The 27,876-nt window shown below is 33.1% G+C and overlaps 3 protein-coding genes across 3 annotated transcripts; 2 read left to right on the top strand and 1 right to left on the bottom strand.

The window, feature by feature from the left end:
* The first annotated feature begins 302 nt into the window (after window positions 1-302).
* Window positions 303-4,724, top strand: LOC132051743 (signal recognition particle 14 kDa protein). The gene is made up of 4 exons (XM_059442939.1): window positions 303-443; window positions 1,654-1,747; window positions 1,858-1,967; window positions 4,318-4,724. The coding sequence occupies exons 1-4, from the start codon at window positions 441-443 to the stop codon at window positions 4,486-4,488; spliced, it is 378 nt and encodes a 125-aa protein (XP_059298922.1). The 5' UTR covers window positions 303-440; the 3' UTR covers window positions 4,489-4,724.
* Window positions 4,725-10,128: 5,404 nt separating this feature from the next.
* LOC132054437 (endochitinase PR4-like) lies at window positions 10,129-12,233 on the bottom strand. The gene is made up of 2 exons (XM_059446442.1): window positions 11,787-12,233; window positions 10,129-10,658 (listed from the first exon to the last, which is right to left on the bottom strand). The coding sequence occupies exons 1-2, from the start codon at window positions 12,226-12,228 to the stop codon at window positions 10,246-10,248; spliced, it is 855 nt and encodes a 284-aa protein (XP_059302425.1). The 5' UTR covers window positions 12,229-12,233; the 3' UTR covers window positions 10,129-10,245.
* Window positions 12,234-14,629: 2,396 nt separating this feature from the next.
* Window positions 14,630-18,669, top strand: LOC132051742 (endochitinase PR4-like). Its single transcript, XM_059442938.1, has 2 exons — window positions 14,630-15,125; window positions 18,086-18,669. Exons 1-2 carry the CDS (start codon window positions 14,687-14,689, stop codon window positions 18,496-18,498), a joined length of 852 nt encoding a protein of 283 aa, XP_059298921.1. The 5' UTR covers window positions 14,630-14,686; the 3' UTR covers window positions 18,499-18,669.
* The last annotated feature ends 9,207 nt before the right edge of the window (window positions 18,670-27,876 follow it).

Here is a 27,876-nt window from a genome sequence, read left to right as displayed (position 1 = left end):
TTAGGGGTTGTTTGGTTGAGAAACAACTTAGTTATTCCGTCCTCCTACAGGGATAAAATAACATTACAATCCTGTGATAACTAATCCGTATTAATTATACCGCGATTTTATCCCAACTAAACGTGTGATAAACTCATCTCAAATTTAATTCCGAGATTATTTATCCCTCGTACTAAATGAGCCCTTAAAGTTTAGGAATTAAGTGAGATTTACTTTATTACATTAATCTTTACCTAGTAATTGTTAGTTGTCTTATTTTCTCCTTGTAATTCGCTAATTTTGTTCATTTTTTTTTTGGTCCTTGCAGGAGAAGAAATATATATTTTTACGGTTTTGACCCATTTATAAACCTCACTTTTTTTCCGTCTTCCTCTTCATCGCGCTGTATTTGGGTTTTGCTGCTGTTGAAATTTTGACACAAAACAAAAAGGGCTTCGAAAATGGTAAACCCAAACTTCAATTCGTCAAAATCAATTGATCTTACTACTCCTTTGTTTAATGCTTTGAATCAAATCTGAAATTCAAACAATGTTTTGTATAAAGAATTCGTACATATCTGTGTTAGGTTTTCTGATTAAATTGTACATTGATGTTAATTTTTTTCTTGTTTAAACCGTTTAGAGATTTGTTTTGATCCCCAATTTAATATATTTCTTTTATGAAATTATGGGTTCTGTAGAGTATAGAATTCATGTTAGATTCTTAGTGTTCTTGAGTGGTTATGTATTGTAAATTGAATCCCAGTATATTGATTGAGGAAATTAGTTAATGCCAGTTCAAATGTGGTTGTTGATTGAATTAACTGCACCCCAGTTCCAAACTTGTTTGGGTTTGATGGAACCCTTTCCCGTTTATGATTTAACATTACATTTAGGCTATGTTGCTCGGACTCTTCAAAAATGTCGACGGGTGCGTGTCTGATTCTCCAAAAGTAGTGTATTTTTGGGGAATCCGACATGGGTGCCACATCGAAAGTGAAGAGTCCGCGCAACTTAGCATTTAGGTGCTGACGTAGTGTGTGTAGGAGAGTATGAAGCGATGAATTCCATGTATAGGGTTAGAGGATTTGTGGAATCCTATAGGTGCGGTTTATTGGATAAAGGACCCATGTTATCCTTACTCCTTTATCTGGTAAAGGAGGCTGATAGGCTTGATGGTGCGGTTTTTTGATGCTTTTGGAGGCATGTATTATACAAGTTTTTGGAGACTCCATAGGTTAGCTTTCATTTATTTCTTCGAGGGATGTTGACGAGATAAATTTCTATTCTGGTGATAGGCTTGTGTAATATTTGGTGGATTGATCTTTGGAAGATTGATATTTCCATATTTCATAGTAAGAAAAGATAACATGGGTTATAGACAGAGTAGAAATAAGCCTAATTCCATGAATCCTCTAACTCTACACATATAATTCATCCTTACATGCTCTCAAGTTATTAACCTATTGTATCCATTCCTCTTTTATTTGGATGGAACTCACAATGCAAACTCACATTGGTTATATCAAAATCACATAATGGAGCTCAATGTGCTTCCTCTTTTTGGATACAAAATTGTATGGTATTTTTGCTTATTTTAGGGAGTTTGAAGGAGTGGCTTTGTCCGTCTTTTTGGTAGAACATAAGTTGACAGTTATTGATCTGAATTTGTCAGGTACGATTACAGCCAGATCCATTTCTCAATGAACTGACAAGCATGTTTGAGCGAACTACTGAACATGGTTCTGTTTGGGTTACTCTTAAACACTGTGAGTTTGCTGTCTTCATTGGTCTTTCTGTATTTTGTTGTTATGATTGATTAAAGATAAAGCTGTAGATTGAAATACTAAATGAGCAGTCTTGTCCTTTGTATCTACAGCTTCTGATAAATCTAAAGCCCAAAGGAATAAGATGAAGACAGCTGGCGAAAATATTGAATTTAAGTGCCTCATCCGAGCAACTGATGGGAAAAAGAATATTTCCACAATGGTAATCACAGTAGAAAGTATTTTATCCTTTTCCATTGCTTAGTTTTGATTGGAGTGTGGTTATGCCTTCTTTTTGCTTTGTTGATAAACACTATGTTCTCTGATAGGAACATTTGAGAGTGTCAGTTTCTCATATGAATTAATTCTTAAGCATAAGTTTAGACATGCAAATACGAGTTAGATAGATTCTAGCTTCTGGTCTTTATCTTTGAGATTGAGAGCAGCAAATTTCAAAAAGGGGATGTTAGCCTTTTGGTGCAAAGAGAATGATAGTTGCGGTCCTTGTTTACCTGATTGATAACTAATAGTCAACGTACATGCTTGTAATAAAATATTAGGGCACCTAAAGGGATAATTTATTTTTGCTTCCTCGTATTAAACAAAAACACTATATTATTGTAGAGGCACTTTCCTTCCTACTTATTTTATGCCTCTGGTCATCTCTTTCCCCTACTACCTCTTACGATGTCCAACTTAAAAATTAAGATGGAAGGAGAAAGAAAACAAGCAAAGGAACAGAGAAAAGTGGAGATTGATTGAGCATTACTTGGTGGAGAAAAATGTATAGTTACTAGTACTTATGCAGAAGTGATTCTATAGTTCTGGTTTAAGAAATCTTATACATTTTCCTTACTAATAACTAAAAAGACAGATGTAGACTAGTATCTGCAGGTGCTTCTGATGCATCTAGCATCTAAATTCGACAGCAAAAACTCGATTTTGTTTACGTTTTGGCACAAGTTTTCCGAAGCAGGGGACAATGGAGTTACTATTGAGTGAGTGGTTACGTGGGAGACTTTACATGGGGTTTGGATTAGTACTTGCTACTTGCTAGTAACAAAATCAATGATCTGAAGGATCTATGTATTTTCCTGTTGAGGCAAAAATAATGTTGGAAATCCTGGTGACTCTCAATGTGAAAGGGTTATGCCTTCCCTGTTTGACCGAAAGAACTTGAACACCACCAAGACTTTTGTCTAAGTAATTGCCTATTGGATTTGTATAGAGGATTGGGTGTCTTTTGGGAAGAATCATATTTTGTAGGGTTTCCCTTTTTCGGTATACCTCTTGTATATGGCCAAGTTAGCCTTGTTGTAATTAATAATTACTTGATTAAAAAAGAAGGTCTCGCTAAACATGTTAAACACCAGTTCCAATAAAATACCATTACTTAAAATATGGTCAGTGAGTACAAGATATTTAGTCTTGCAGTTGGGCAGCTCGCATGTTTTGCTTGTTAACTTATTTATAATATGCACGTGAGTGTGTTTCTTCGTTTACTATTTTTTTTTTTTTGGTTTATTTGGACGGGATATGATGGTAGTAGGTGGGAGTGGAGATCAGAATCCTTGACGACATATCGTCAAGTCCCATAGGGAAGAATAGAAGTTGGAACGGGAGAACTTGGAGCCTTGGAATATGATAGTGGTCTGTATTTTTCAGTTGATTTGAAATCTGTATTTTTCAGTTGATTTTAACATGGAGTTTGTGATTTAAAATAACATGGTTAAGGTCATCAGCATCTCAAAATATAAACATTTTTAAGTTCGTCAAGTTTTCACTGCTAAAAATAGCATGAAAGTTGTAGTCAGTTCGTCTCTTCAGTTCACATGTTGGGTTTGTATAGGTTTTTTCTTGATGAGCCAGATTTTAATCTATCCAGAAGGTACTGAGTGGGTTTTTCCTTGGGTAAATTTCTTGTGGCACTTCAACTCATCATAGAATATATTTGTAGCGCTGAAAGCATTTGCGAGCGTTTGCCATTTTTTCACACTGTTGTTCTGAATTTTGCTCACCTGCAAATGCAAATAATCTTTGGTTTGTTCTTGAAATTGAGAAGTGGACAAGGTTTTCCACATGGTACATATGTATGGCATGAAGTTTGAGCTGAAACAGCTTGTCATGTGTCTAAGAATGTGTTATTAGTCCCTTTAATATAGATCTGGTGTGTCTGCTAAGCTAGCCTTTCCAGTTTTACTTCCTAAATGCCTCTCCACATCCTATAATGGAGACAAGTACACCAACTTAAGTTGTTTTTACCTCAGTTGTCTTAAATTTTCTTCATTTTATTTGTATTCCTGTTTTGCTTGTTGCTCTTTTTGATAAGGTAAATAATTTTATTAATGTTGGGAGAATCCCATATACAAGCCGTATACCAAAAAGAAGAGAACCTAAACCAAAATATTGTTCTCTACGAAAGAGAACCAATTACATCTGTAACACAAGCACCTTATGGGTGGTGCCATTTATTTGTATTCATGTTTTGCTTGTTGCTTTTGTAGTTTATATGATTATTATTTATGTTTTGATGTTTTAACTTCTTGTGGCTAATGATGCACTTGGACTAACAGGTTGGAGCAAAAGATCACCAGCGTTTCCAAGCATCTTATGCAATTTTGCTGAAGGCCCGCTTGACTGCATTGAAGAAGAGGGAGAGGAAGGACAAGAGGAAAGCTGCTGATTCTGACAAAAAGACTGAAAATTCGAAAAAGAAATCTGCTGCTACCAAGGCCTCTACATGAACTTTAGTCCTTTGGTTTATCCCCCATTTTGTTTCTAGGATAGAGTTGTAGGATTTGAACCCCATTTTGGGTGACAATTCTGTAACTGCATTACAACTCCAATGGCATAGAATGATGAAAGGAGATGTTTTTACTCATTTGTTTCACTTGAATTAGTCAAACTTCCTGAATAGCTTGTTGGGATTATGGAACATTTGAAGAAATTTTGTCATAATCTTGATTTTTAATTTCATGAACTACAGGTTTGGTAATTGAAAGTAGAGTGGAACCAATTGGAGTAATCTGCTTACCTACTTCAACGTCAGTTGCATCTATATATACTTTTGGTTGTCGGAATAAAATAGTTTTGTTGTAGTTCTTATTCAACCAGATTTTTGCTGTTTTTAAACTATTCCAGGACCATTAAGTCATGAAATAGACACATTTTTTTGGTGGGTTTTCTTCTAATCTTGACTGACATATTTTCTTGTGAATGTTTTGGTGATTAGTGATGTGATCTGGTAGAGATATCGAACATTTTGTTTACTATAAGTGTATTACTACTTATATAGAAGCCGCTAACGGGAGGAGCTTAGGGTCGGGAGGGCATGTTTGGAATTTCAGATGTAATTGCTATTTCTTCGACGCGTGCTATTCCGTTTTTTTTTTTTGTTTTGACACGTTCTCCAGCTTCACGATTACATCAGACTGATATCTCCATATTTTGATTTCAAAGGTATCCCGTTTTGCTTCGTCGCTTCATTCTTCTCTGTACCTGGTCAGTGCGTTGCCTGTAGACTTGTTAGGTGAGGTTTTTTTGCCATTTCTCCTTTCTTTATCCCATCTTTTCTGATTATCAGTGTTATTTAGATTTAAGATTATGTTTAGTTTTAATTTGAAGAATGTTTTCTTCTTATGTTTTGAATCTTACGATGGAAGATTCAACTTACTTTCGCCTAAAGTTTTAAGTTAATTGGTGATTAATTGTTTCACCTTTGTTCTGTGTGTTCTGGTTCGTTGTTTGCATGGATTGACCTTCATTTCCATCTGTTTTAAGTCTTTCAAAGTGCAGTGACAGTGGATTTGAGTTAATTGTTATCTGACATCCGGACCTGCGGTAGAGGTGTTTGAGAAATTGCACCAAAAGAAGAAACTACTAATTTTTTTGTCTCTTGTTAGACTCGTGAATCAGTTATTGTCTGATCAAAAATAGCTTTAAGCATGATGTTTCAAAAGTTGGCCCAGCCGTGTAATCTAATAGCTCAAAAAAGGTAATGCATTCTTCTTAGGATATGTGAATAAAATAAAAAGAATGAATTAAATTATGGTGTTAAGTTATAAATATTTTTGCTTCAGATCACTTTGTCTAAAAAAAAAAAAAAAAAAAAAAGATCTTCAGTTTCTACATGGATTTTTGGATTATGATATTCATATTGTTCGTCTTACCATCGGTTTAATCGAGCTGTCTGCTGCTCTCAAGAGCTATAATTGGTCTTTCCACTCACCATGACAGTCACTTATCTTCCTTTCTCTTCTTTCAACTGTAAGTAGAATTATAGTAGGTTAAACCGTTAACTCTTTTAACTCACAAATAAATAACAGTCTAGAATAAAGCTACGCTGGAAACTACTCTTTGTGGAAGTAAACCAGTTTCCTGTTCTTGTCAGGAAGAGTATCTTAAAGCCGCAGCTACTACTGCCTACATTTAGGAGGTCTAATTCCAAGTCACATATGACCGTATGCCGTAATTTAGATGTCTCACATAGCTGAGTATATGAACTGGAAAACATAAACATAGAATGTTATGTCGAAGGAAAGGTTTTCTCTTGAAGCTCAACTGCACATTGAAAGCGCCATGAAGGGCAGCAGCCTCAACTCATACTACTTTTTTATGCTTGCCTTTTTGTTTGTTGCTTTAGTAATGGTGCCTCTCCCCCCCCCCCCCCCCCCCCGGATACCAGTCTATACATTTCGTGTCTCAAAGTTTCATCTCAGCAGCTGGTTTGGCTGAGCAGGGATGCTTGCTCTTTTCTGAAGAAGGCATTAGTCCTGCAGATTATATCGTATTCAAGTTGTACATAAAGTATAAAAAAACTATAAACTACCCCATGGTCAGGAAAAATAGCAACCAACAAAAAGTAAGGTAGCTCATGTAAATGCTTGGAAGAATGGAGTTCACCAACTTCGAGAGGTTATTGCTGCTATAGCCAATGGACAGTAGCGGAGCCAGGAATTTGGTGAAGGGTGTGCAAATTTTCTTCTTACTTGTATTAAGGGTGTGCAAAATTAAATTTATACTCATTGTAGCTAACATTTAACCTATGAACACCGCGTAATTTTCCGACGAAGGGTGTGCACCTGACCACCCTTCGCCGAAGGTGGCTCCGCCCATGCCAATGGATGCCTTCCGTAATGAAGGATTAGAGAGGAATTTCAGATTGCTATTGTCATGGTGAATGCTAAAAGAATTGATGAACCTACTACTGCGGAGCAAATTCCAAAGTATTAATTGAGTCTGTTGAATTTGATAAACTGATTTTGGGGTTTATAATTTGTAACCTTTTTGTCTTTCTTTGTAGGAAGCAAGTGATTGATTGTGGTCAAACGGCATATCCAAAGGTTAGTATCGTATCCATTTAATGTACCATGCTCTTGTAAGGTCCAAACTTATAATGGAATCCTAATGTAGGTCAAAGTTCTGCTAAAATCCAACCTGCTCTGTCATTATTATGTGCATGAATGTGTAGGAAAAACAATTCTGCTAAACATGTTTTCTTCCGACTGGAGTGGAAGACATTTAAATTGGAAAATCCCTATTGAAGGTTGTATCAGCTGTAAGCTTTTGATGGTTTAGCAATTGATTGCTTCTTGGTTTGTCATTATAAATAAAAGGTCGGCAAAGCTGGAGAAGAAAACTGAAATCTATGAGCGCAGCTGTACGTAATTCAGTATATTTCCTAAAATTAGTGATTCAACCTGCCAATTCGGTCCCATGATCACTTCATACATGTCATACTGTTTTATGGTTATACCAGTTAGCCAGTTGCAAACTTCTTTCAGTACTCTCATTGAAGAAGAGTCAATTAGCATTGGTGAATAAATTTACTTGGCGGTGGAAATATAAGCATTTATTTTGCTGACTAAGAATGGGTTCATGACATTCTTTTTTTGGGACAACATCTACCTGTTTGATGTAATGAGTTCACTTATAAGACTGGTTCTACCTGTTGAAAGAAATAACCAGCATATGAAGCCAAAGCTGCAAAAAGGAAGGCCGAGTATGAAAAGCTCATGAATGCTTACAACAAGAAGAAGGTAAGCTTCCTGTAACATTATTATTATTATTATTATTATTTTTTTTTTTTAAGATTCATACGGTCTTGCAGCATATTTATCATCATTATAAAGCTAGAAAAACTGGCTTCCTTATTCTCATTTCATCAATAAAACTAGCCGAAAAGCTCAAACGATGAGGGCGAAGAAGAAGAATCCGAAAAGTCAAAATCTGAGATACATGACAAAAATATCGAGGACAATGGGCAGCTATTAATAGTTTTCGCAATTCTTGAGTATTTTATTGAGTTGATGCTTATGAGTGCATGTAATAGGTTTAAGTTTATGTTGACAACACTGTTACGGCTCACAGTTCTCCCTTCTTTGAGGGTTGCTAAAACAACGGTGTTGTCGACTTACAATCCTCCCATCTGTAAGGATGTGAGAGAATAAATTCATATTCATTCATCATTCTACTTCCCCTTTTCTGTTTCTCATTTAGAAATGATTATTTGCCAACAAATTGGATAAATTTTTATCGATGATCCTTACAGTTGTGCAGATCAATCGAGCCACACTCAGCCAATCAATACTTTCTCCGCTTCACTTCTGAGCAGAATATATCGTAACAACCTTTTAACTCTTGACATTTGGTTGTTGTACATATTGTCACTACAGATTTATGTACAATGTATATAAAACAATATAACTTTATTCATGTTGGGCCCGGGAAAAGCACGGGCTATCCTTACTAGTATTGGTAGAGATTTCAAATATTCTGTTTACTACTGTTTAAGTGTATATTTCATAAACTTTTGCAGATCTTAAATAGCAAATTTGGAAGAGCTAAGCTGGGAGAAGATTGGAGCACAATTAGTAGAGCATGTGAAGCAAAATTGAACAGAGAACCTCCAAAATTATCAGGTGGATCAAACCAACCACTGAAAATGTGAAACTGAACAGTGATGGAAGCTGTCTTCTAGGCATAAGTGGAGGTGGAGGACTGATCAGGAATAACCAAGGGAATGTTATTTTTGCCTATTCAATTCCCTTGGGACCAGGAACTAGCAATATGGCAGAAGCAGCTTCTATGTTGTTTGGACTCAAATGGTGTGCCGCAAATGGATACAAGCTAGCTATTGGAGAAACAGATTCTCTCCTCATCACCAAATGCATCAGAAGGGAGTGGAAAGTACCCTGGAAGATCCTCAACATTATAGAAGAAATCCAAGAACTAATTGAAGAGCATGGATTTGAAATATTAGACTGCTTCAGAGAGGCCAAAAGACCTGCTGATAAACTAGCAAGTTTGAGCCACAACTCAGATTCAATCCATGTCTTCAACTCCTTTGTAGGATTACCTAATCAAGTCAAGGGTCTTGTTAACATGGACAAATGGAATTTACCTTCATTTAGGATCAAAAAAGCCAAACCAGCCCACATCATATACGATCCTCCTCAAGTTTTGTACATTTAGTTTTCTTTTTGGTTAGGACTAACCTTAATAGTCTATTCTCAATGATCATGTACAAAGTTTGGGATGCCAAACTCTAATTGTTAATTTTGCACATCAATGATCAATGGAGACTAAATTTAACAAAAAAAAAAAAAAAAAAATAGTGTAAAGGGCAGCCCGGTGCACTAAGCTCCCGCTATGCCCGGGGTCCGGAGAAGGGCCGGACCACAAGGGTCTGTTGTACGCAGTCTTACCTTGCATTTCTGCAAGAGGCTGTTTCCACGGCTCGAACCCGTGACCTCCCGGTCACATGGCAGCAACTTTACCAGTTATGCCAAGGCTCCCCTTCAAAAGAAAGAAAAAAAAACAGTGTATATTTCATAAAATCATCAAGTAGAACTACTAAATTGGTGAAGGACAAGCCACATAATCAGTGGGTGTCCTTAATTTTATAGGGGTTAAACTACGGTTTATCATGCGCTCAACAGTTAACGAGCCAAATTTGATGACAGAGAGTTGATTTCTTGGTGAGTCATTCCTCTTCCAGCCATTTGTTGAATTCAACAAGGGATAGAGGAAAATGAATTCTTCTCATTGGCAACCATTATATATCTATTAGTATGTTCTTGTTTCTACTTTATATTTTGTTCCTTTTTTAACGATTTCGTTTCTGATGTATGCAGAATATTATTCTATTGTCTGATGTATGCAGAATACATACCATTTCTGTTCGTTTACGGATTGTCCCTTAGCTTCTTAACTTAAAAACAATGGATAGAGGCAAATGAGGCAAATTTTCTATAGTAAACATTGTCCACTAATGGAATCTTTGTTGTTGTTGCTACATGACTACATCCGTGTATAATCTAGTTCATGTACTTCTTTATCTTATGCAAATATAATTTTGAAAAATTTAGACAAAACAGTCGAACTCAAGTATTAACTTCCTTCAGAACCCGTTTTATTAGATTGACAATTTTGTATTGTATAGTCAGTATTTAATCATTTCAAGTTGAATATCTCAGTCTGAAAGCATATCAGTTATTCTCCTAACAAGAGGTACTATTCCCAGTCTCTACACCAAGTTGGTGACAATATTCAGTGTAATAGTCAATCCTTCTTGCAACAGCCGGAGGATTACCACCATCACACTCAAACGGGCCATAAATAGCTCGAATCGTCGCCCCGAAACCTAGGCCAGAATTAATGAGAGAGTGGCAAGTGTTCATCCAGTACAACAAGGCTGTCTTGAATGATATAATGTTATCTCTAGCCACGATATCGGGGTCGTTTAAGCCATCGAATCCGATGTCTTTTCCCGCTGGCCCGTAGTTGAAGTTCCATGACAGTTGGATAGGTCCTCGACCGTAATATTTCTTGCCGGAGATACAAGGGTACTCTATGTTTTGCTCGTCGCAGTAGTTCCTAGATGGACCATTTATCTCACTTATGTAGCACATGTCTGCAAAAAAGAAAAATATTCTATGGTGTTAGTTGAGTAAAGTGCACACTTGTTATATGTGATAATTAAGTTGTAAGGAATTAGGTTAGGTGGTGGTGGAGTTTTAGGGGTAGGGTAGACAATCAATACGGAATGCCGTTTATGAAATTTATTTTTTCCTACTTAAATTAGGAAAGTCATTTCCCAAGAAGGAAAAAAAAAAATCAAAAAATTTGATCAACCAAAAATGAGAAAATTGAAAAACATATATCTATACCAAACACACCCTGAAGATTAAAGATTGTCATTCATTCTAAAACAAGTTCAAAGGAAATTAAGGCTTATCATAAGTTGTAAGAAAAATGACTCACGTCCAGCCTCATGATCGTCAAATGAGCAAAGAAACCGACAATCTCACGCTTGGCATAAAATAAAATTTCTATGTTGTTAGTTGAGTAACGTGCGCACTAGTAGGGGCAAACCTAGCTTAGAAGTTATAAGTTCACGTAAATTCAATAATTTTTGTCTAGACCCTATTTATGTATTAAGTAATACACGAAATATTTGATTGTGAACTTAGTTATTATTAATTATATATTATTCCCTTTGTTTCAATTTAGATAAACCTATTTCCTTATTAGTCTGTGCCAAAAAGAATGACCTCTTTCTATAATTAGAAACAATTTACCTTTATGAAATGATTTATAGTTACACAAACCATATATGACTCATTTAACACCACAAGTTTAAAAGTCTTCTCCTCTTTTTTAAACTCCGTGCCCAGTCAAATGAGTTCACATAAATTGAAACGGAGGGAGTATTAACTTGAGTCGATATAGGAATCAATAGCTTTCAAAACTCGAAGCCGCCTCTGTTCACATGTTATATGTGATAAGTTGTATGAGATTTTAGATTAAAGATTTTGATTCTTTTTAAAACACGTTCAAAGGAAATTATATAAAGCATGTGATAAGTTGTAAGGAAAATGATATAGGAATCAATAGATTTCAAAACTCGAATCCGCCTCTGTTCACATGTTATATGTGATAAGTTGTATGAGATTTTAGATTAAAGATTTTGATTCTTTTTAAAACACGTTCAAAGGAAATTATATAAAGCATGTGATAAGTTGTAAGGAAAATGACTCACGTCCAGTCTCATGGGTGACATGAGCAAAGAAAGCGGCAATCTCACGCTTGGTATCATTAGAGGAACCAATAGTTGCAAAGCGAGGATAAGATTTCAGAGCTTCAAGAAATGCAGATCTTGTGTAAAACCCTTTGCCATCACAGCTTGAAGCAGCTTGATTAGCAATTCCATTAAAGAATGATTCAGTAACAATATCAGAAATTTCATTATTATTATTATTAGTATTATTATTATTGTTGTTTGTTGAAGTAGTAGTATAACAAGACCCTTCTTGGCAGCCTTTCCCACAATAATCACTTCCAGTGCCACAATAACCCCATTTGCTGCAGCATAAACCTTCTGCACACCCACATTTCTGAGCCATTATCCATCTTGGAATTAGAACTATAGCTATAGTATAAATAAAAATTATGTTCTTTCTTGAAGAAAAAATAGTAATCATTTTTGGTGTGAGTATGGAAGAAATTAAATAAAAGACTAATAAAAGATAGAAGTATTTATAGAAGCAAAAGATGAGCTAGTAGTGTTAAAAATTGTTCAAAATTCAGTAACTTTAGTGTGAACTTTGGGGTAGGTTGACTTTTGACTTATTTGAGTCTCTTAATTTATTAAGAAGGATATGGTTATGTCATGAGGTCCTTGCTTATTCATGCATGCAGTTGATGCATTACTGATTAAACAGATCTTATCAAGGCTTTTGATGAATGTGCCTGCTTTCATGTTTTGAGAACTAATTGTAGGTTATAAGCCGTTTGGCTCAATGAGTGAACCAACCAATTAAATTTGACATTCGATAAGCGTGAAGTACTTAATTCGCAAATTTGGATGAAGGCAGTGATAAGTTAAGTAGGGCCTTGATTGCTTTAGGATGTTGAGGAATGTCAAATAACTACTAGACCTACCTTCTACTTTAATTGTTTCTTATTATGACTTTTATTCAGTACTTATATCTTAAGTTAAAGACTAATATTTAATCTAAAACAAAAGATTATTTAGAACTCTTTTGAGAAATTTTTTTAGTTTTGCTGTCGTACCGTCTAATATTACGTTGCAGAATTTATATTTTTCATTGGAGACATTTTCTAGCATATAAGTGTCAAAGTTCACAATGCTTCATTAGCCACCAGCATGTCTTTTTCTAGCAGGTACAAAAGTCAAAGTTCACATGGCTTTATTAGAATAGCCACCCCAGAAGGATAATATTAACTATAATTAACGGTTTGATATTTAAAATTTACTTGTTCTGATTAATTCATATTTATATTTGATATTTAATCACTTATGAAAAAAATACACTCTAGTGAAATATTTTTCATTTCTTGAGTTTGAACTCAAGACTTCTATTTAAGAGTAAACATTCTGAAGAAAATAATAACACAAACACTATCAAAAGGTTTCAAAGTCTTGCTTGATTGATTTCAATTTCATACGTTACATAACATTGGTCTATAGTTATACACTCATAGAGATCTATCTAGGTTCGGACTGTCTATCATATTCCAATTTCCAACCCGTACCATAGTCCATACAGGCACAAACTTTTCGGAGATACAAATGATAATGTTACTGCTTTAGGTCGGACCCTTGAAATGATTTTGAGACAATTCTATGATAATTGCTTGCTTAGAAGACCAGTGAAGCCCACTTATGTTTCTTTTATTATAGCAGTCACTGTGCCAGTCTTCACAATATCAAAAACGCCTTTGTAAGCGGCATATGAAATAATTGAAATTGACGTAGCTTCAAAAGAGAACCAACGCAATGTGCCTAAGAAAAATTACTTACCAGGCTACGTGTTATTCCTTTAGTTCCAAGCTTTATGTTTTCGATCACTCGTAGAGTTATCAACACTAATGTTGAAAAATATGACACTATTATTTAATACTGCAGGAAAGAACATCATTTGGTGACATGAAAATATATTCGGATATCTAGGAAGTGAAAATGTGTCTTTCAGAAAAACAGAGTTAAGTACCATGCAAATATTGAAGTTATTATAGTATGTCATACAATTCTTAGTCATGAAATATAAATATTACTGAAACTAACGAAATTAAAAATTAGACAACGCGAGCACACAGACATACACACGCATGACGGATCTACAATACAAGTTACAGGTTCGACAAAACCCAATAACTTTGGACCAAATCCTATGGTTGTGTTAAGAAATCAAAGGGAAATCGATATAAATAGCCGCCACTAAAATAATAGCTATCCTTTGTGATTAATGTATAATATATATGTTAAACATAATATATAATGTACATTTTTTTTATATGTAGCTAGCGTATGTAATTATTTTTGGTTGACCGCCCAAATGTGTAACTTAATTTGCCCTAAAAAAAACCTGAATCTGGTATCATGTATTAAAATTCAGAACTCATAAACTTAAATTTTAAATTCGCCTCTGCACACAAGTACATATATATACACATAATTTTAATTGTACGAAATTGGAATCTCTTTGGTTGTACTGATTACAATATGATAGCCATCAAACACAAGCATAAGAATTTATCTTGTCAAGTGACGCTTCCAAAACAACCTCAAAATAAGAGAGAACTTAAAATTAATTCTTAAAAATTTCAAGGGAGGTCTTTGCAATTATCAAAAGCGTCAAGGATTCCTTGTGATCAAGTGATCTTTTTAATGAAAAAGCTTGGCCCCAGTGAGTTATGACATAACCATATCCTTCCTAATTTATTGCAACACTCAAATTAATTTAAAAAAAAAAAAAAACAACCTATACATAAAGTTCACACTAAAATTGCTGAATCTTAAATAATACTTCAACATTATCGACTCAACTTTTTACTTCTATAAATACTTATATGATTTATTCTTAACTTCCTCAGCCTAGTCCATCAAATAACAAGTCTCTTGTTTCCTCACCAAAAATGAAAAAATTTTATTCTTCAAGAAAACACTTGATCTTGTTATTTATTTGTATTTGTACTATAGCTATAGTTGTAATTCCAAGATTGGTGTTGGCTCAGAAATGTGGGTGTCCAGAAGGATTATGCTGCAGTAGATGGGGTTATTGTGGCTCTGGGAATGCTTATTGTGGGCAAGGCTGTCAAGGAGGGCCTTGTTATACTAGTACTTCAACAAACAACAATAATAGTAATAAGGGAATTTCTGAAATTGTTACTGAATCATTCTTCAATGGAATTGCTAATCAGGCAGCTTCATACTGTGAAGGCAAAGGGTTTTACACAAGAGCTGTGTTTCTTGAAGCTATAAAGTCTTATCCTAAATTTGGAACTGCTGGTTCTTCTGATGATAATAAGCGTGAAATTGCTGCTTTCTTTGCTCACGTCGCTCATGAGACTGGACGTGAGTTGTCTTTTTCTTACAACCTACCTATGGTTTACTATTGTTTGTCATTTTTACTTGGATCCTCCTTTCAACTTTTTAACTTCTAATAATTCCTCCATTCCAATTTATGTGATACAGTTCAACTAGGTACTAGTTTTAGAAAAAAAATAAAGAATTTTGAAATTTATAGTGTGAAATAAGTCATAGATATTTGTGTGACTATAACTTATTTAACTAAGAATAAAATAAGAAGTTTAAAATTGAATTGTTTTTAAAATGTAGTATTATTTTTCATGAAACAAACCAAAAAGGAAATTACATCGTATGAATTGGGAGAAGCAATAAAGTGAATATTTTGTGTCTGTAACACTCTTAGGGGTCGTTTGGTTTGAACACAAGTTATGATGGGATTAATTATGTTGGGATAAGTTATACTGGGATTATTTATGTTGGGATTAGTTATCCTGATATTATTTCTTATTGATTGTTTGGTTTGTTGTATTAAAAGTAACATGCATGCATAACTTTTAAGAAAAAGTTATTTGTTTACAAAATGTCCTCCACCTTATGTAGTAGAAAAAGAGTTTTGAGAACCTCGTGGCTATTTTTTAGTCAATTTCACCGTTTTATCACAGGATAAGTTATGCCAGGATAACTATTCCACCCTCTGATGGGTATAAGTTATCTCAGCACTATTTTTAATCCCGGAATAACTTATCGCACGATTAATAACCAAACAAAGGATAAGGTGGAGGTGTTAAAACAAGAAACTACACTTTGGAACAAACTAAAAAACGGAGCATCAGTATTTTTTACATGTTTTGTGGTATGTCGTCTTGTTAGGTGCCATCTTATGCTTACAGCTTACTCCATCTCATGATTTCATATGATGGTATATGACTGGTTAGAAAATTAATTTAAAATAACATAAAGATGTTTGGCATATGCCAAAATATCCTTAGAATTAATTGTGGATCATAACATTTCTATGATTATAAAAATGGATGAAAAATTTAAATTAAAAATATTCAAATAGAAAAACATGTCATTACTACTCTATATAAGCAAGGATCCACAAAATTTGTAGTCCTCACAGCTCAAAGGGACCCACAGGGGTAGTTTTTTTTTTTCTTTTTTCTGGGTAATACACAGGGGTGATTGTTGTTGGGTAATACACAAGCGTAGTTGCCACTATTACTTTTTGCTTACAAATCTGTCCTTTTTTTTTTTTTTTTTTCAGTTAACAATACAAATTTCTCTTTCTTAAAGCATTCTCACATGGCCTGTAATTGGTCTATATTAATATCATAGTAATGTTTTGTGAATCTCTTTTTTCTCCTTATTAAATTATTTTTTAGTCCTTTATATCTCAAAATATTTGTCAAATTTCACTTCTAGAGGGTTAAACTAAATAAATATTACTCCTTGATTCCAATTTAAGTGTCTTAGTTTGATTGGACCCGAAACTTAAGAAATAAAGAGACTTTTTAATCTTTTGTTTTAAATTTAAGATGTGTGTAGTCCTTTAAATCTTGTGGTCTTAAAACTTGCCATGTAGAATTTTAGAATTGGAAAGCTTACTAAATATAGAAAGAAACGTTCTTTTTAGGACAGATCGGAATGGAGAGTATGACATTTAAAATGGGACGGTAGGAGTAATCAATATTTTTCCAAAAATTTCACTATATTAATAGGAGAATTGCAATTTATAGAATTTTTCATATAGTTTTTCAATATCTAAAAAATTTAATTTAAAAAATTGAATTAATCTAATCCAATTTAGTTCTGAAGATTAGTCAAATTGTCTTTCGAAAATGTGACAAATGTTTTGGGATGGAGGGAATATATTATTTGTGCTTATACATTCTGATAAAATTTATGCAATTTTGGAGCCAAATTTTCTTTTACAACTGGAGCATTCATTAGGTTATACTATATGTTATATTAAACCTCTAATATTTTACTTCTTTAGTGAGCTTATAAAGATTTGTCCTAAAATTATTTTAGCTGTAATTTTAAAATCTTTAATTTATTAATGTATTTTAATTATTACTTATTGATATTTTTGTGAGATCATTAATTAGGTTAATTTGTATAAAAACTCAAAATTAAGGTTATATACTGTAGTCTAAATTTAGAGTTATTGAAAAAATTTGTTGCGTTAGATGATTCTAGAAGATGAAATATGAGTGTCTAATACGGATGAAAATAGAATACATCATTAAATCTTAAATGAGTTCAAGCTAAACAGAAAATGAGTTTGAAGCAGGGCAAAATTAAGTGTCGGCTACATGTTTATCAGATTCGGTAGCGGTTTGGTTCAAACTCTTTATTTGTCTTAAGAGTTCATTGAGTATTTATTTGTCTTAAGATTTCATTGAGTATGTATAGATTATTAATTTAGAAAAAGTAACTTAAAAAAGTTAGAATTAAGGATCCATAAACTTAATATTTTGGCTCCGCATCTAATTTGAAGTAAATAATTTCATTAAAAATAAAAGTTAAGATGCTAAAGTAGTGAAATGAACGTTTTATTTTTATATATTGAAAATAGTCTTATTTGAAATTTTAATTATTATACGGAAAAAGGTGTAATATAAATCATTTTTAAATTAAACTATCTACTTTATATTTTGAGTTTGGGCTAAGACGGCTTGTTAAACTAGTTAATTAAATAGATGAAAAAGAAAAAGAGTCATATAAAAGGACACATGTAATAGTAATACTGTATAAGAGTTTAACTAAGAGCTTTTTAATCCTTCGTAAAACCAAGATTATTAACTTGGAAAATAAGAAGGGGAATGGAGAGACACACCACGTCTTAGTCAAAATGAAATGACTATTTTCAGATCCGTCACAGCTATATATACCATTATTACACATTTCCACAACTGCAGTCTACACAAACAACTTTCAACATATCACATCATATATATACTTTAAACTCACACTATCATTTCTTTTTCACTTTAATGCAGAAATGTGCTACATAAACGAGATAAATGGTGCATCTCGGGACTATTGTGATCAGACAAACTCAAAGTACCCTTGTGTCTCCGGCAAGCAATACTACGGTCGAGGGCCAATCCAAATATCATGGAACTTCAACTATGGACCAGCTGGAAAAGACATTGGATTCGATGGCCTAAACGACCCCGATATCGTGGCTAGAGATAGTCTTATAGCATTCAAAACTGCCTTGTGGTACTGGATGAACATTTGCCATCCTCTTTTTACTTCTGGCCAAGGTTTTGGGGCGACGATTCGAGCCATTAATGGTCCACTTGAGTGTGATGGTGGCAATCCCGAGCCGGTTGCTAGAAGGATTCAACATTACGTTGAGTATTGCCAGCAACTTGGTGTAGATACTGGGAATAATCTCACTTGTTAGCAGACTTGAAAAAAGTTGATTTTCAGGCTACGAGAGTATATTTTATGGAGATTGAATTAATAATTACTAGAGAATGGAGATTTAGTTGTTTATTCCTATATATAAGAAAAAATTGTAATGTAATGGGAAGGGTTATTTCATTTATGATGAAGAAATTAAATTACTACTTGAGTTCGATTCCGCACAAACAGCAGTGCCCAATTAATTTGATTCACAATCGGATCCCTTTTTTTTTTTTTTTTTGGTGGGGGGGGGGGGGGGGGGGTTGAGGATAGCAAAGATAATAATATGGGAAAAGGGTTAAAAATATTTTCCATTACAAATTTGGGTAAAAAATACCCCCGTCATTAATGTTTTCAAATATAACTCTGCCTTAATGGAAATTAACCCACAACCTCGGGGTATTAGGCGAAGGACAAAACTTAAAGATCACCAATTTGAAGGACAAAACTTAAAGATCACTAATTTGAAGGACAAAAATTAAAGACCACCCCAAATGATGGACAATCCGCGCAAAAAAAAAAAAAGCTTTTATTGGCTTAATATATAGGTAGCCCATTAAACTTGCTAGGATATTTCGTTTAGTCACTCAAATTAAACCTTGTTATAGTTGGACATCTCAACTCTTATTAAAGCGTTCCAATTAGACACTTTCGGTTTAAAGTTTAATTTTGTGAAACTGAAGAGAGATTCTTATCCATGAAAAAGAAAAGATACCCAAACTTAGTCATTTCACTTTGATTTTAAAGCATTGGAAATCCAGTAATCTTTTTATTTAGTTTTTTTGTAAGTTTATATATCAAAGTATTACTTACTATATTTCCAGTTAAAGTCGTAACTTGATGAATATGGTGTACAAAATTAAGTCTTTTTATGCGAAAACGAAAAAAGAAATAGCAAGGCTTCATGCTATTAAAATACATAAATCTAGACAAAATTCCCAATCAGTATTGATTTTTTTATTATTTCCATCATTTGAATCTTTTTAATAGTACAACTACTTTTTGTGTAAAATCACAAACTCCTAATTATGTGGTAACAATTTTCTAATAGCTCCAGTGTCGTTCTGCACCTCACAAATGCAGTGTCCATTATAGCGGCCGGGTGGGGGGGGGGGGGGGGGGGGAGGATATGAATGCGTGACGACAAAAGTTAGAACACTCCTCAGATTTTTGCATTGTTCACCTATGAAGGATGAATCTTCCACACTCTTCAAGCCTACAATCAAATACAAGTAAGATTTCATCATAAACTACGATGATTTTAGTGCTTGGGTAAGATAAAACAAAAGTACCAAACTCATATAAAACACAAAGTCACTAGACAATATATAGTATACACTACAAAAAAATTAGCTATTTGCGGAGTTCAAAAGTTGTAATTCGCGAAAGTTTTAGCCAATTTTAGCAAATTACCTTCGCGAATTGCAAATTTTAACCTCTGCAAACTACCCATTTGTTTGTAGTGATATAGGCCATCGTATAAAAAAACAAGTAAGAAGAAATATGGTAAGTTGAAACGCCTCAATCCGAAACTAGTTTGAATATGTTTATGAATCCTATATACATGTTTCATTTTATTTATGTTCATTTAATTCCAATACTGAGGAAAACCGATAGGCTCTTTAAACCTAGAAATTATATAAACTAGTGAATTTGTAGCGCTTCTCCCGGTTAAGAGAACGAAAAAAATAAGTTCATATATCCTATGAAAATTCTTATTAATTTATAACTTCTACTAAATACATACAAAATACAAAAAATTAACAAATATAAAAGGCAAGACATTCATATGAAAAACACAATTTATTAAATTATTCTTTGAAACTTTACGCTGGTTATATTACTTTGTTTAGTAGATATTTGGTTATATGTATATTTATTTCTTATATTTTCTAATATATAAATATGTAAATATGTTTTGACTACATGATTTTTTCCACTTGTTAAATTTTAAAAATATAAGAAAAAAGAAATCAATTAAAGTAGAAAAAAATGAAGAAAACAATGCTACATTGTTATCTTCGATGGCAGAATCATGAGAATTTTCTATGTTAATTTTACAATTACCTTTTTCACCCTGCCTACATATTTCTTCTTTTTCCTTCTCTTTCCTTTATTATCATCCTTTTACTTTTGGGAATTTTATAGCGTAATGCCTTTGGGTGATTTAGTTTACAATATTTGACCAAATGTATTTTATTTATATATTTATACATATAATATACATACTTATACATATAATATACATAATCAGTGTATAAGTTTTGTATATTTTGACCATATTGGTAAATAAGTTTGACTCTACTGTACATATTGGTAAGTTTCCTTTTACTTTTCATCCTCCTTTTGTTCCCGCCCCCTAATCTTAATTCCAAACAATTTAGAAATTGCAATAATAAATTGTTTTTTCTTTACATAGCTCTTGCTACTATTTCATTAGATTTTATTATTTTTCTAATAAAAGAGAGACTAAGAAAAATGGCAAAAGATTAAGTGAGAAACGGTATAATGAATTGCTCAAATCATGCATCATCTCAAACTTTCAGTTTGTAAAATGATTAAACCACATAACATTACATACTAAATTAATTGCCAATCAAAACCACCATATATTCTACTATATTAGAAGAGTGGGTTGGATCGCCGTCCACCCACTCTTCTAATATAGTTATTAAAATTTAAAAAAATAAAAAATTAAGGTGAGGTCCACTCTTCTACAATAGTAGAAAAAAATTAAGGGGAGGGGGGTCCACGTGAACAATTAGGAGACAATTGCAAAAAAAAAAAAAAAATGACATTTAAATAATGATAATAAGTTCAGAAAATGGTAAAGACACGCTTAGAGAAAATTTAAAGAAGAGAAATTCATGAAAAGAAATAACGATTTAAATTGAACACAAAAACTGCTAAAGAAGTCATAAAACCAAAGATTTAAAACTTATACCCACATACGTCTCACACAAATAATGAGGAATAACATCAAGAAGACGAAATATAAACGGTCAAGAAACGTATACACATATTTTCTTAAAATGATGAAGTTGGTCTATACTTAAAAATTTAAGACTACAACAGATGCTAACACATGAAAGCACTTTTCAGTGTTGTTGAGTAGAAAGAGATGATGGCATGAAACTCGGTAGGAGAAGGTGTATTTCAAATCTTTCAATTGGAGAACCAAACCAGGAAAGTCATATATAGGAGAAGCGGACTAAGTAAAATAATTTATTGATATTTTCAATTAATTGAATTATAATATTTCCTATAATAAAAATTTCATAATTATATTACTAAAAGGTACTCACTCTGTTCTAATTTATGTGACATAGTTTGACTAGGCACGAAGTTTAAAAAAGAAAGGAAAGATCTTTGAAACTTGTGGTCTAAAACAAGTCATAGATATTTGTGTGGATTAAATCATTTCATTAAAGGTAAAAGGGGAAGTTTCAAGTTAAATGATTTCAAAATATAAAATTATATCATTCTTTTTAAGACAAACTAAAAAAAAAAAATGTGGTACTATTTTTTGTGTTAAGCCCGTGCTAGCACGGGCTTTCATCATCTAGTCTAACACACATTAAACACCACCACAAAAAGATAGTCATCATCAATAGCAAAAGAACTACTAACATTTTACATACTGAAAACAAATCTAACATGGGATTATTCCATCATGCCAACACAAGAATAACCACATGATTTACCATATCAAGCTCAGAAGCACATTGATGGAATACAAGCATAAATAACGGAAGCAAATAGTCAGAATCGAACTTGCATGTAATATAGATAATACATAATCAAGATTTTAATCAAACATAAAATTCATACTTATCTCTTGAAGCGTGAATACAACCACGAATCTAGCCTTTAAGCATGAGCAAAAACCATCCACATGATCATACTCCAGTTTCACAGTCTTCTACTGTGTAACCCGAATAATACCAGAATCTGTGAAATTCGTGTGGACGAATTTCTATGAAAAAAGTGTAAAACTTCTATTAACCTTTGCCTCCTTATGGAATAAGGCTCTTTATATAACTACAGGTTTTAGGGTTTAAACCCTTTTCCCAAACCTGCTAGGTCTTTCTTTTCCACCAAGAAATCGGATTCCATTTAATTCTTTATTATTCGGGCACAGCAGGGACCACATAATTTAGTTAACGAGGCTTCCTATTATGGAATTAATTCAAAATATCTGAATTAATCCCACCAAAATAAATTACTAATTATTCCACTAAAAAATCGTAACTGCACTCCTTAGTTGAATTTCAAAATCTTTCATTAAATCTTATTTAACTCCCCATGTTAAGATTACAGATACCAATCAATTAAATTAAATTACTGACGATTTAATTCATTGACTAATTAAATCCTTTATATTTCCGCTTAACTTATATCATGTGACGGATATAAAATCCACCTGCAAGTTTTCAGATGAGACTTATAAGCATATATAAAGGGGTATCATCAATCTCAAAGTCGAGATATGGATTCTATTAACTAATTCTTATTTCACAAATGTATTTTATCATTATCTAATTTACCAGGAATATATGGACCCGCAATTAAGTCGTACCTTTTAATAAATCAAAATAATGAACAAATCACATTGATCATAATAATTATATCAAGATTAAGAGTAGAAGTACATTCAATGAACTAGAGAAGTTGTTTTATATATTCAGTACAAAAACACTTGTCTCTATTTGGTCTGTTCAATACATACAAATTGTACTAGCATAAGAAATCGAAATTATACCGTTCCCATAATGAAGATACATTATATTTAATCTTGTGCTACAATCATGCCGATTGATTTGTCCAATTTCTATCTTAGATTGTGTACATAAACTTTATACTTATAAGAACTGATGATTTAATCTTCCGCGTATAAGCTAAACTCTATACACTAAATTATCTACTATATAAGTAAAGGACACACATACTAGTACATGATCTATTTAACTCTTTATTAAAAATAGAATAAATAATTGGTCTACAATAAATACTATATCCAAACACATAGTTAATAGTATATATCCCAACATTTGTTACACAAATTGTAACAACCCGCCTGGTCGTTATTTAATACTTCGCAAAGCCCGAACCAAATCGAGGCCTAAGATATTAAAAGATAAGCCCTATGGGGTGTCTAAATGGTTAATAGATAGAAAAATCAGTTTCGAAAATAGTTAAAAGTCGTGGGCCCGGGCTAGCTTGGCCCGTAGCAGCGGACAGGTCACCTCCACAGGGGTCTCGCCGTAGTAAGACATGGTCTGCTGCAGGGTCTCGCCGTAGAGAGCCTGATGTCAGCCGCAGCGGACATCACAGACCAGTGAACGCGTTTTTCCACACTTAGTTTTATATTTCACCCTCCTTTCTAATAAAAGACCCTTCAAGGCTGCTATTAGGTTTGACATTGAGAAAAATCCTTGACACCAAGAAAAAAAAAGGCTCCTCCAATATTCTTCACATCTTCGCTCTGAACAATCATCTCTCGCAGATTTCAGATAAAAGCTAGGAGAGTGGATACTTCATGGAAGTTTAAATAGCTGCTCGTCATCGAGGTAGGTTACGGTTTACTTGAGTTAGACTTTGATTAGTGAGTCGTATATACATATAGAATTAATGGGAGAAATCATGATTAGGTTTTCGGACATGGAGTTTGGATGGATATACATATAGTTTAAGAGAAGTTGTACATATATATATATATATATATATATATATATATATATATATATATATATATATATATAGTAACTAGGGTAATAACGAGTGTATAAATGGATACTAAGTTCTATAAATTGTAGATGTCTATGTGTTACTGATTAGGAGATATCACTTGTCGCTATTAAGGAAGGTTACCCCGGAGGTTAGCATAATTATTCCGAGGTATATTTAGTTCTGCAATAAATTATTGAGTTATTTGCAATATTCGTACGATTGTTCGTTCTTGTCAGTAAGAGGGTCGTATTGGGTGGGTTGGAGCTAAGGCATAATAGTGGTTCGCTCGTCAAGAGCACATTCCATGATATTGAGTTTATTCATTAGCATCGTTGCATATAATTGCTTGTATTTATTGAACACTGCATGGAGCGGAAAGTCTGAGGCAAATATCAGTTGCACCACCCGATTTTATGGCCGAGTTGGGTTGAATGTGAGGTACTACTTGATAATTGATCAATGGAAGTGATGTGACAATGAATATATACATATACATGAAAAGGTACATTTGACAGGGGGTGAAGATGTGGCCTAGTTGTGAGCTCGTGGTCCGAGGTTCGTTCCGGAACGAGTGGTACATGGACATCATGGGTCCCCTGCAGGTCATGACTATTGGGCAAAGACACCAATTAGCATGTATGTACAGTTTGTGTATTGGGCCTTTGCATTGCATTACATACCTTCATATACTCATGCTTGCATGCTGTCATTCTACTGCAATTGCATTATGCATCTACTATAAGTGTGTTAAAATGCCTAAGGGGTTCAGATCATGCATGAAAGTTTTGGCATAAAAACAAATTATTAAGTTCCAGAATTCCTGTGTTAAATCTGATGGATTTAGAGAGCCACAGTGTATGGTGAAAGTGTGATGAGTACGCTCCGTAGATGCATCATACCCTAGCGAGTGAACCATATAGAAAACTCTAAGGCTAATAATTAGAGAGTAAACGTTAGTGGAATTGAGGAGATAAGGCTTAATTACTTATCCCTAAAAGAAATACGGAATAGGACTACTTCTTGACTAGTCGAGTAGCTGGTGTTATTGTGGTAATAAGGGAACTGGAATAATCAGGAGTTAGAGAGGTGAGTTCGTACCGGCTTAGTTGGCTATATTGGGAGACTTGAGGGCGTATGTTGACTTCTATGTTTATCTTGTTGATTTTATATTGTGTTGCGTGAACTAATCTTAGTCGACCTACGATGCTTACCAGTCGGGTGGTGTACTGATACTACTCTTGCTACACCTTTTTTGGGTGTAGATGTGTTGCAGGTTATTACTTGAAGTTTCTCTTAGTGGATTACCGGACATCTTCGTACAACCTTGCTCATCTCATTCCAGGTAGAGGTTGTGCCATTTATTTTGATTTTGTTCTTGTGTAATAGGAGCTCTTGTACCTGTCTAGATTAGATCTCGGGAACTTTTCAGTTTTCTTGTATTGATAACAGAGTCATTATGAGTATTTACTTTTAATTTGTGATCATTAATTTTATTACTGGTAATAAAAACGTGTTTGAATATTGGGTTGGTTGGTAAGAATTCGCCTTCTAGGTAATAACACGGTAGGTGCCGTAATGTGGCTCAGGACACAAAGCATTGGAGGCTTTCAAAAGAATATATTACCTAATGATATCCAAATGGAACTGGAGAAGGATTTGAAGCCTAAGGGGCCTTGGGGTTTTGGTTTGTCCTTATCCTTTGGATACTTTCATTTTATACATAAATTCAGTGGAAGACAAAGAGGTTTGTCGTTACTTTTTCTTTTAAGGGCCTGTTTGGAAAGCCACCCAGGTAATTGGAATTGGGTGTAATTGAGTGTAATTACACAGTTTGGTCTATTTGTTACACTAAGTGATTACACAGTTAGGTGGGAATTTGGTGTAATTGAGAGGGTGTAATTGCACTCTCCAATTCTCAAGGGGGTGTTGAGAATTGAGTGTAATTATACCCTGTAATTACAAGGTTACTTTTAAGTTTGTTACTTTTTTGTTTTATTTTAATTTAATTTTTATTTCTATTATTTTAATTTCTTTTTTATTTTTAAAATGAATTTTTCTTCTTATATTATATATTTTTCATTTCCTTTCTTCTCATTCCCAACCTTTACTTCCTGTGGTTCCATGTAATTTCTTGTATTTTTTTTATTTTTTATTGTATTCATTTAGCATAACCGTGTTATTATTCTAATTTTTTAAACTACACCTCTTAATATTGGAAAGAATTAGTCATTAACAAACTTGGCATATAATGAGTGACGTTATTAAAATAGAATTTCGTTGTGAATGAGGTTATTAACTTATATTTTCCCTTTCTTTTGAATTATTTACTTAAGTTACGTTGGAACTTACTATGTAATGTTGGAATTTGACATAAGAGTATTATGTTAAACTTTTTCTTTTGGATTTGGAATTTAGGTTACATTTTCAATTTTAAGTTATTTGCTTTAGTACTATTGACTTGTCATTTTACATTGCATCCTGTTTATATTTTACTTACAGTTGATGGATTTTTTTTTGTGTCAAATATTTGAATAATGTTACGACAATATATTTAGGGATAAGATACAATTACCCCCCCTGAACTTTAGCCGAAGTTGCTGAGACACACCTTACCTTTTCAAGAGTCCTATTAACCCCCTGAACTTTTTTAAAACAGAATAATTACCACCCTAAGCAATGATATCTACTCTCTTATGGGAGAGTGACATACACTCTCCTTGCCACATGTGTATTTATTCGATTTCTATTTTTTTAAATAGTTTTCGCTTACGTGGCAATTTTTTTAAAAAAAAATTGAAAAACTGAATTTTCTTTAAAAATAATGAAAAATGGATATTTAAAAAAAAATTCTAAAAATATGTTTTTTTTTTAAATCCGTTTTTTTTTTTAAAATAATCTGAAAACACGGATTTTTTTTTTAAATATGGAAAAAATGGATTTTTTTTAAATATGAAAAATTGCATTTTAAAAAAAAAAGTCTTAAAAAATCTAGATTTTTATGATTTCATTTTTTAGGACACTTTTGTTTTTCAAATAAAATCTAGATTATTTTTTAAAAAATCAGGAAAAAGTGTTTTTTCTTGTCAAAATGTCAAAAAACTGAATTTTATAAAAATTTGGAAAAACTAATTATTTTTTTAAGATGTGGAAAGCCCCTTTTTTAAAATTAAATCTGGAAAACTAGATTTTTTTCATATGTAGAAAAAAAAAATCAATTTTCCACATTTCAAAAAAAAAAAAAAAATCATTTTTCCAAAATTATTTTCTAAAAAAATGAATTTTTCATATTTTTTAAAAACAATTTAGTTTTTCATATTTTAAGAAAATACAAATTTTTATTAAAAAAAATTAAGTTTTCCACATTTAAAAAAAAATCAGTTTAGAAAAAAGCTTTAAACCTTATTGATAATTAATTAGGTGTAATCAAATGTGAAGTACCCAATTAAAAAATGACACGTGTCAGATTTTGTACTTCTTACTCTCCCAAAGAGAGTAAAATACACTCTCCTTGCCACGTCAGCTCTTAGGATGGTAATTATTCCGTTTTATAAAATTTTAGGGGGGTAATAGGACTCCTGAAAAGGTAAGTTGTGTCGTAGCAATTTTAGTCAAAGTTCGGGGGGGGTGGGGGGGGGGTAACAGTGCC

Source organism: Lycium ferocissimum, chromosome 4 (assembly GCF_029784015.1).
Source record: "Lycium ferocissimum isolate CSIRO_LF1 chromosome 4, AGI_CSIRO_Lferr_CH_V1, whole genome shotgun sequence".
Lineage (NCBI taxonomy): Eukaryota > Viridiplantae > Streptophyta > Magnoliopsida > Solanales > Solanaceae > Lycium > Lycium ferocissimum.
The sequence above is the reverse complement of the archived record's forward strand: the minus strand, read 5'-3'. Positions and strand labels throughout refer to the sequence as shown.

What these genes read in the sequence shown, in the direction of transcription:
- LOC132051743 (XM_059442939.1), top strand. An exon ending in TTGGGTTACTCTTAAACACT is followed by an intron (nt 1,748 to 1,857) that starts GTGAGTTTGCTG and finishes TTGTATCTACAG; the next exon opens with CTTCTGATAAATCTAAAGCC. An exon ending in AAAAGAATATTTCCACAATG is followed by an intron (nt 1,968 to 4,317) that starts GTAATCACAGTA and finishes TTGGACTAACAG; the next exon opens with GTTGGAGCAAAAGATCACCA.
- LOC132054437 (XM_059446442.1), bottom strand. Translation starts at nt 12,228, where the DNA reads ATGATTACTATTTTTTCTTCAAGAAAGAACATAATTTTTATTTATACT. An exon ending in TGTCACCCATGAGACTGGAC is followed by an intron (nt 10,659 to 11,786) that starts GTGAGTCATTTT and finishes TCTTTTTTGCAG; the next exon opens with ACATGTGCTACATAAGTGAG.
- LOC132051742 (XM_059442938.1), top strand. Translation starts at nt 14,687, where the DNA reads ATGAAAAAATTTTATTCTTCAAGAAAACACTTGATCTTGTTATTTATT. An exon ending in CGTCGCTCATGAGACTGGAC is followed by an intron (nt 15,126 to 18,085) that starts GTGAGTTGTCTT and finishes ACTTTAATGCAG; the next exon opens with AAATGTGCTACATAAACGAG.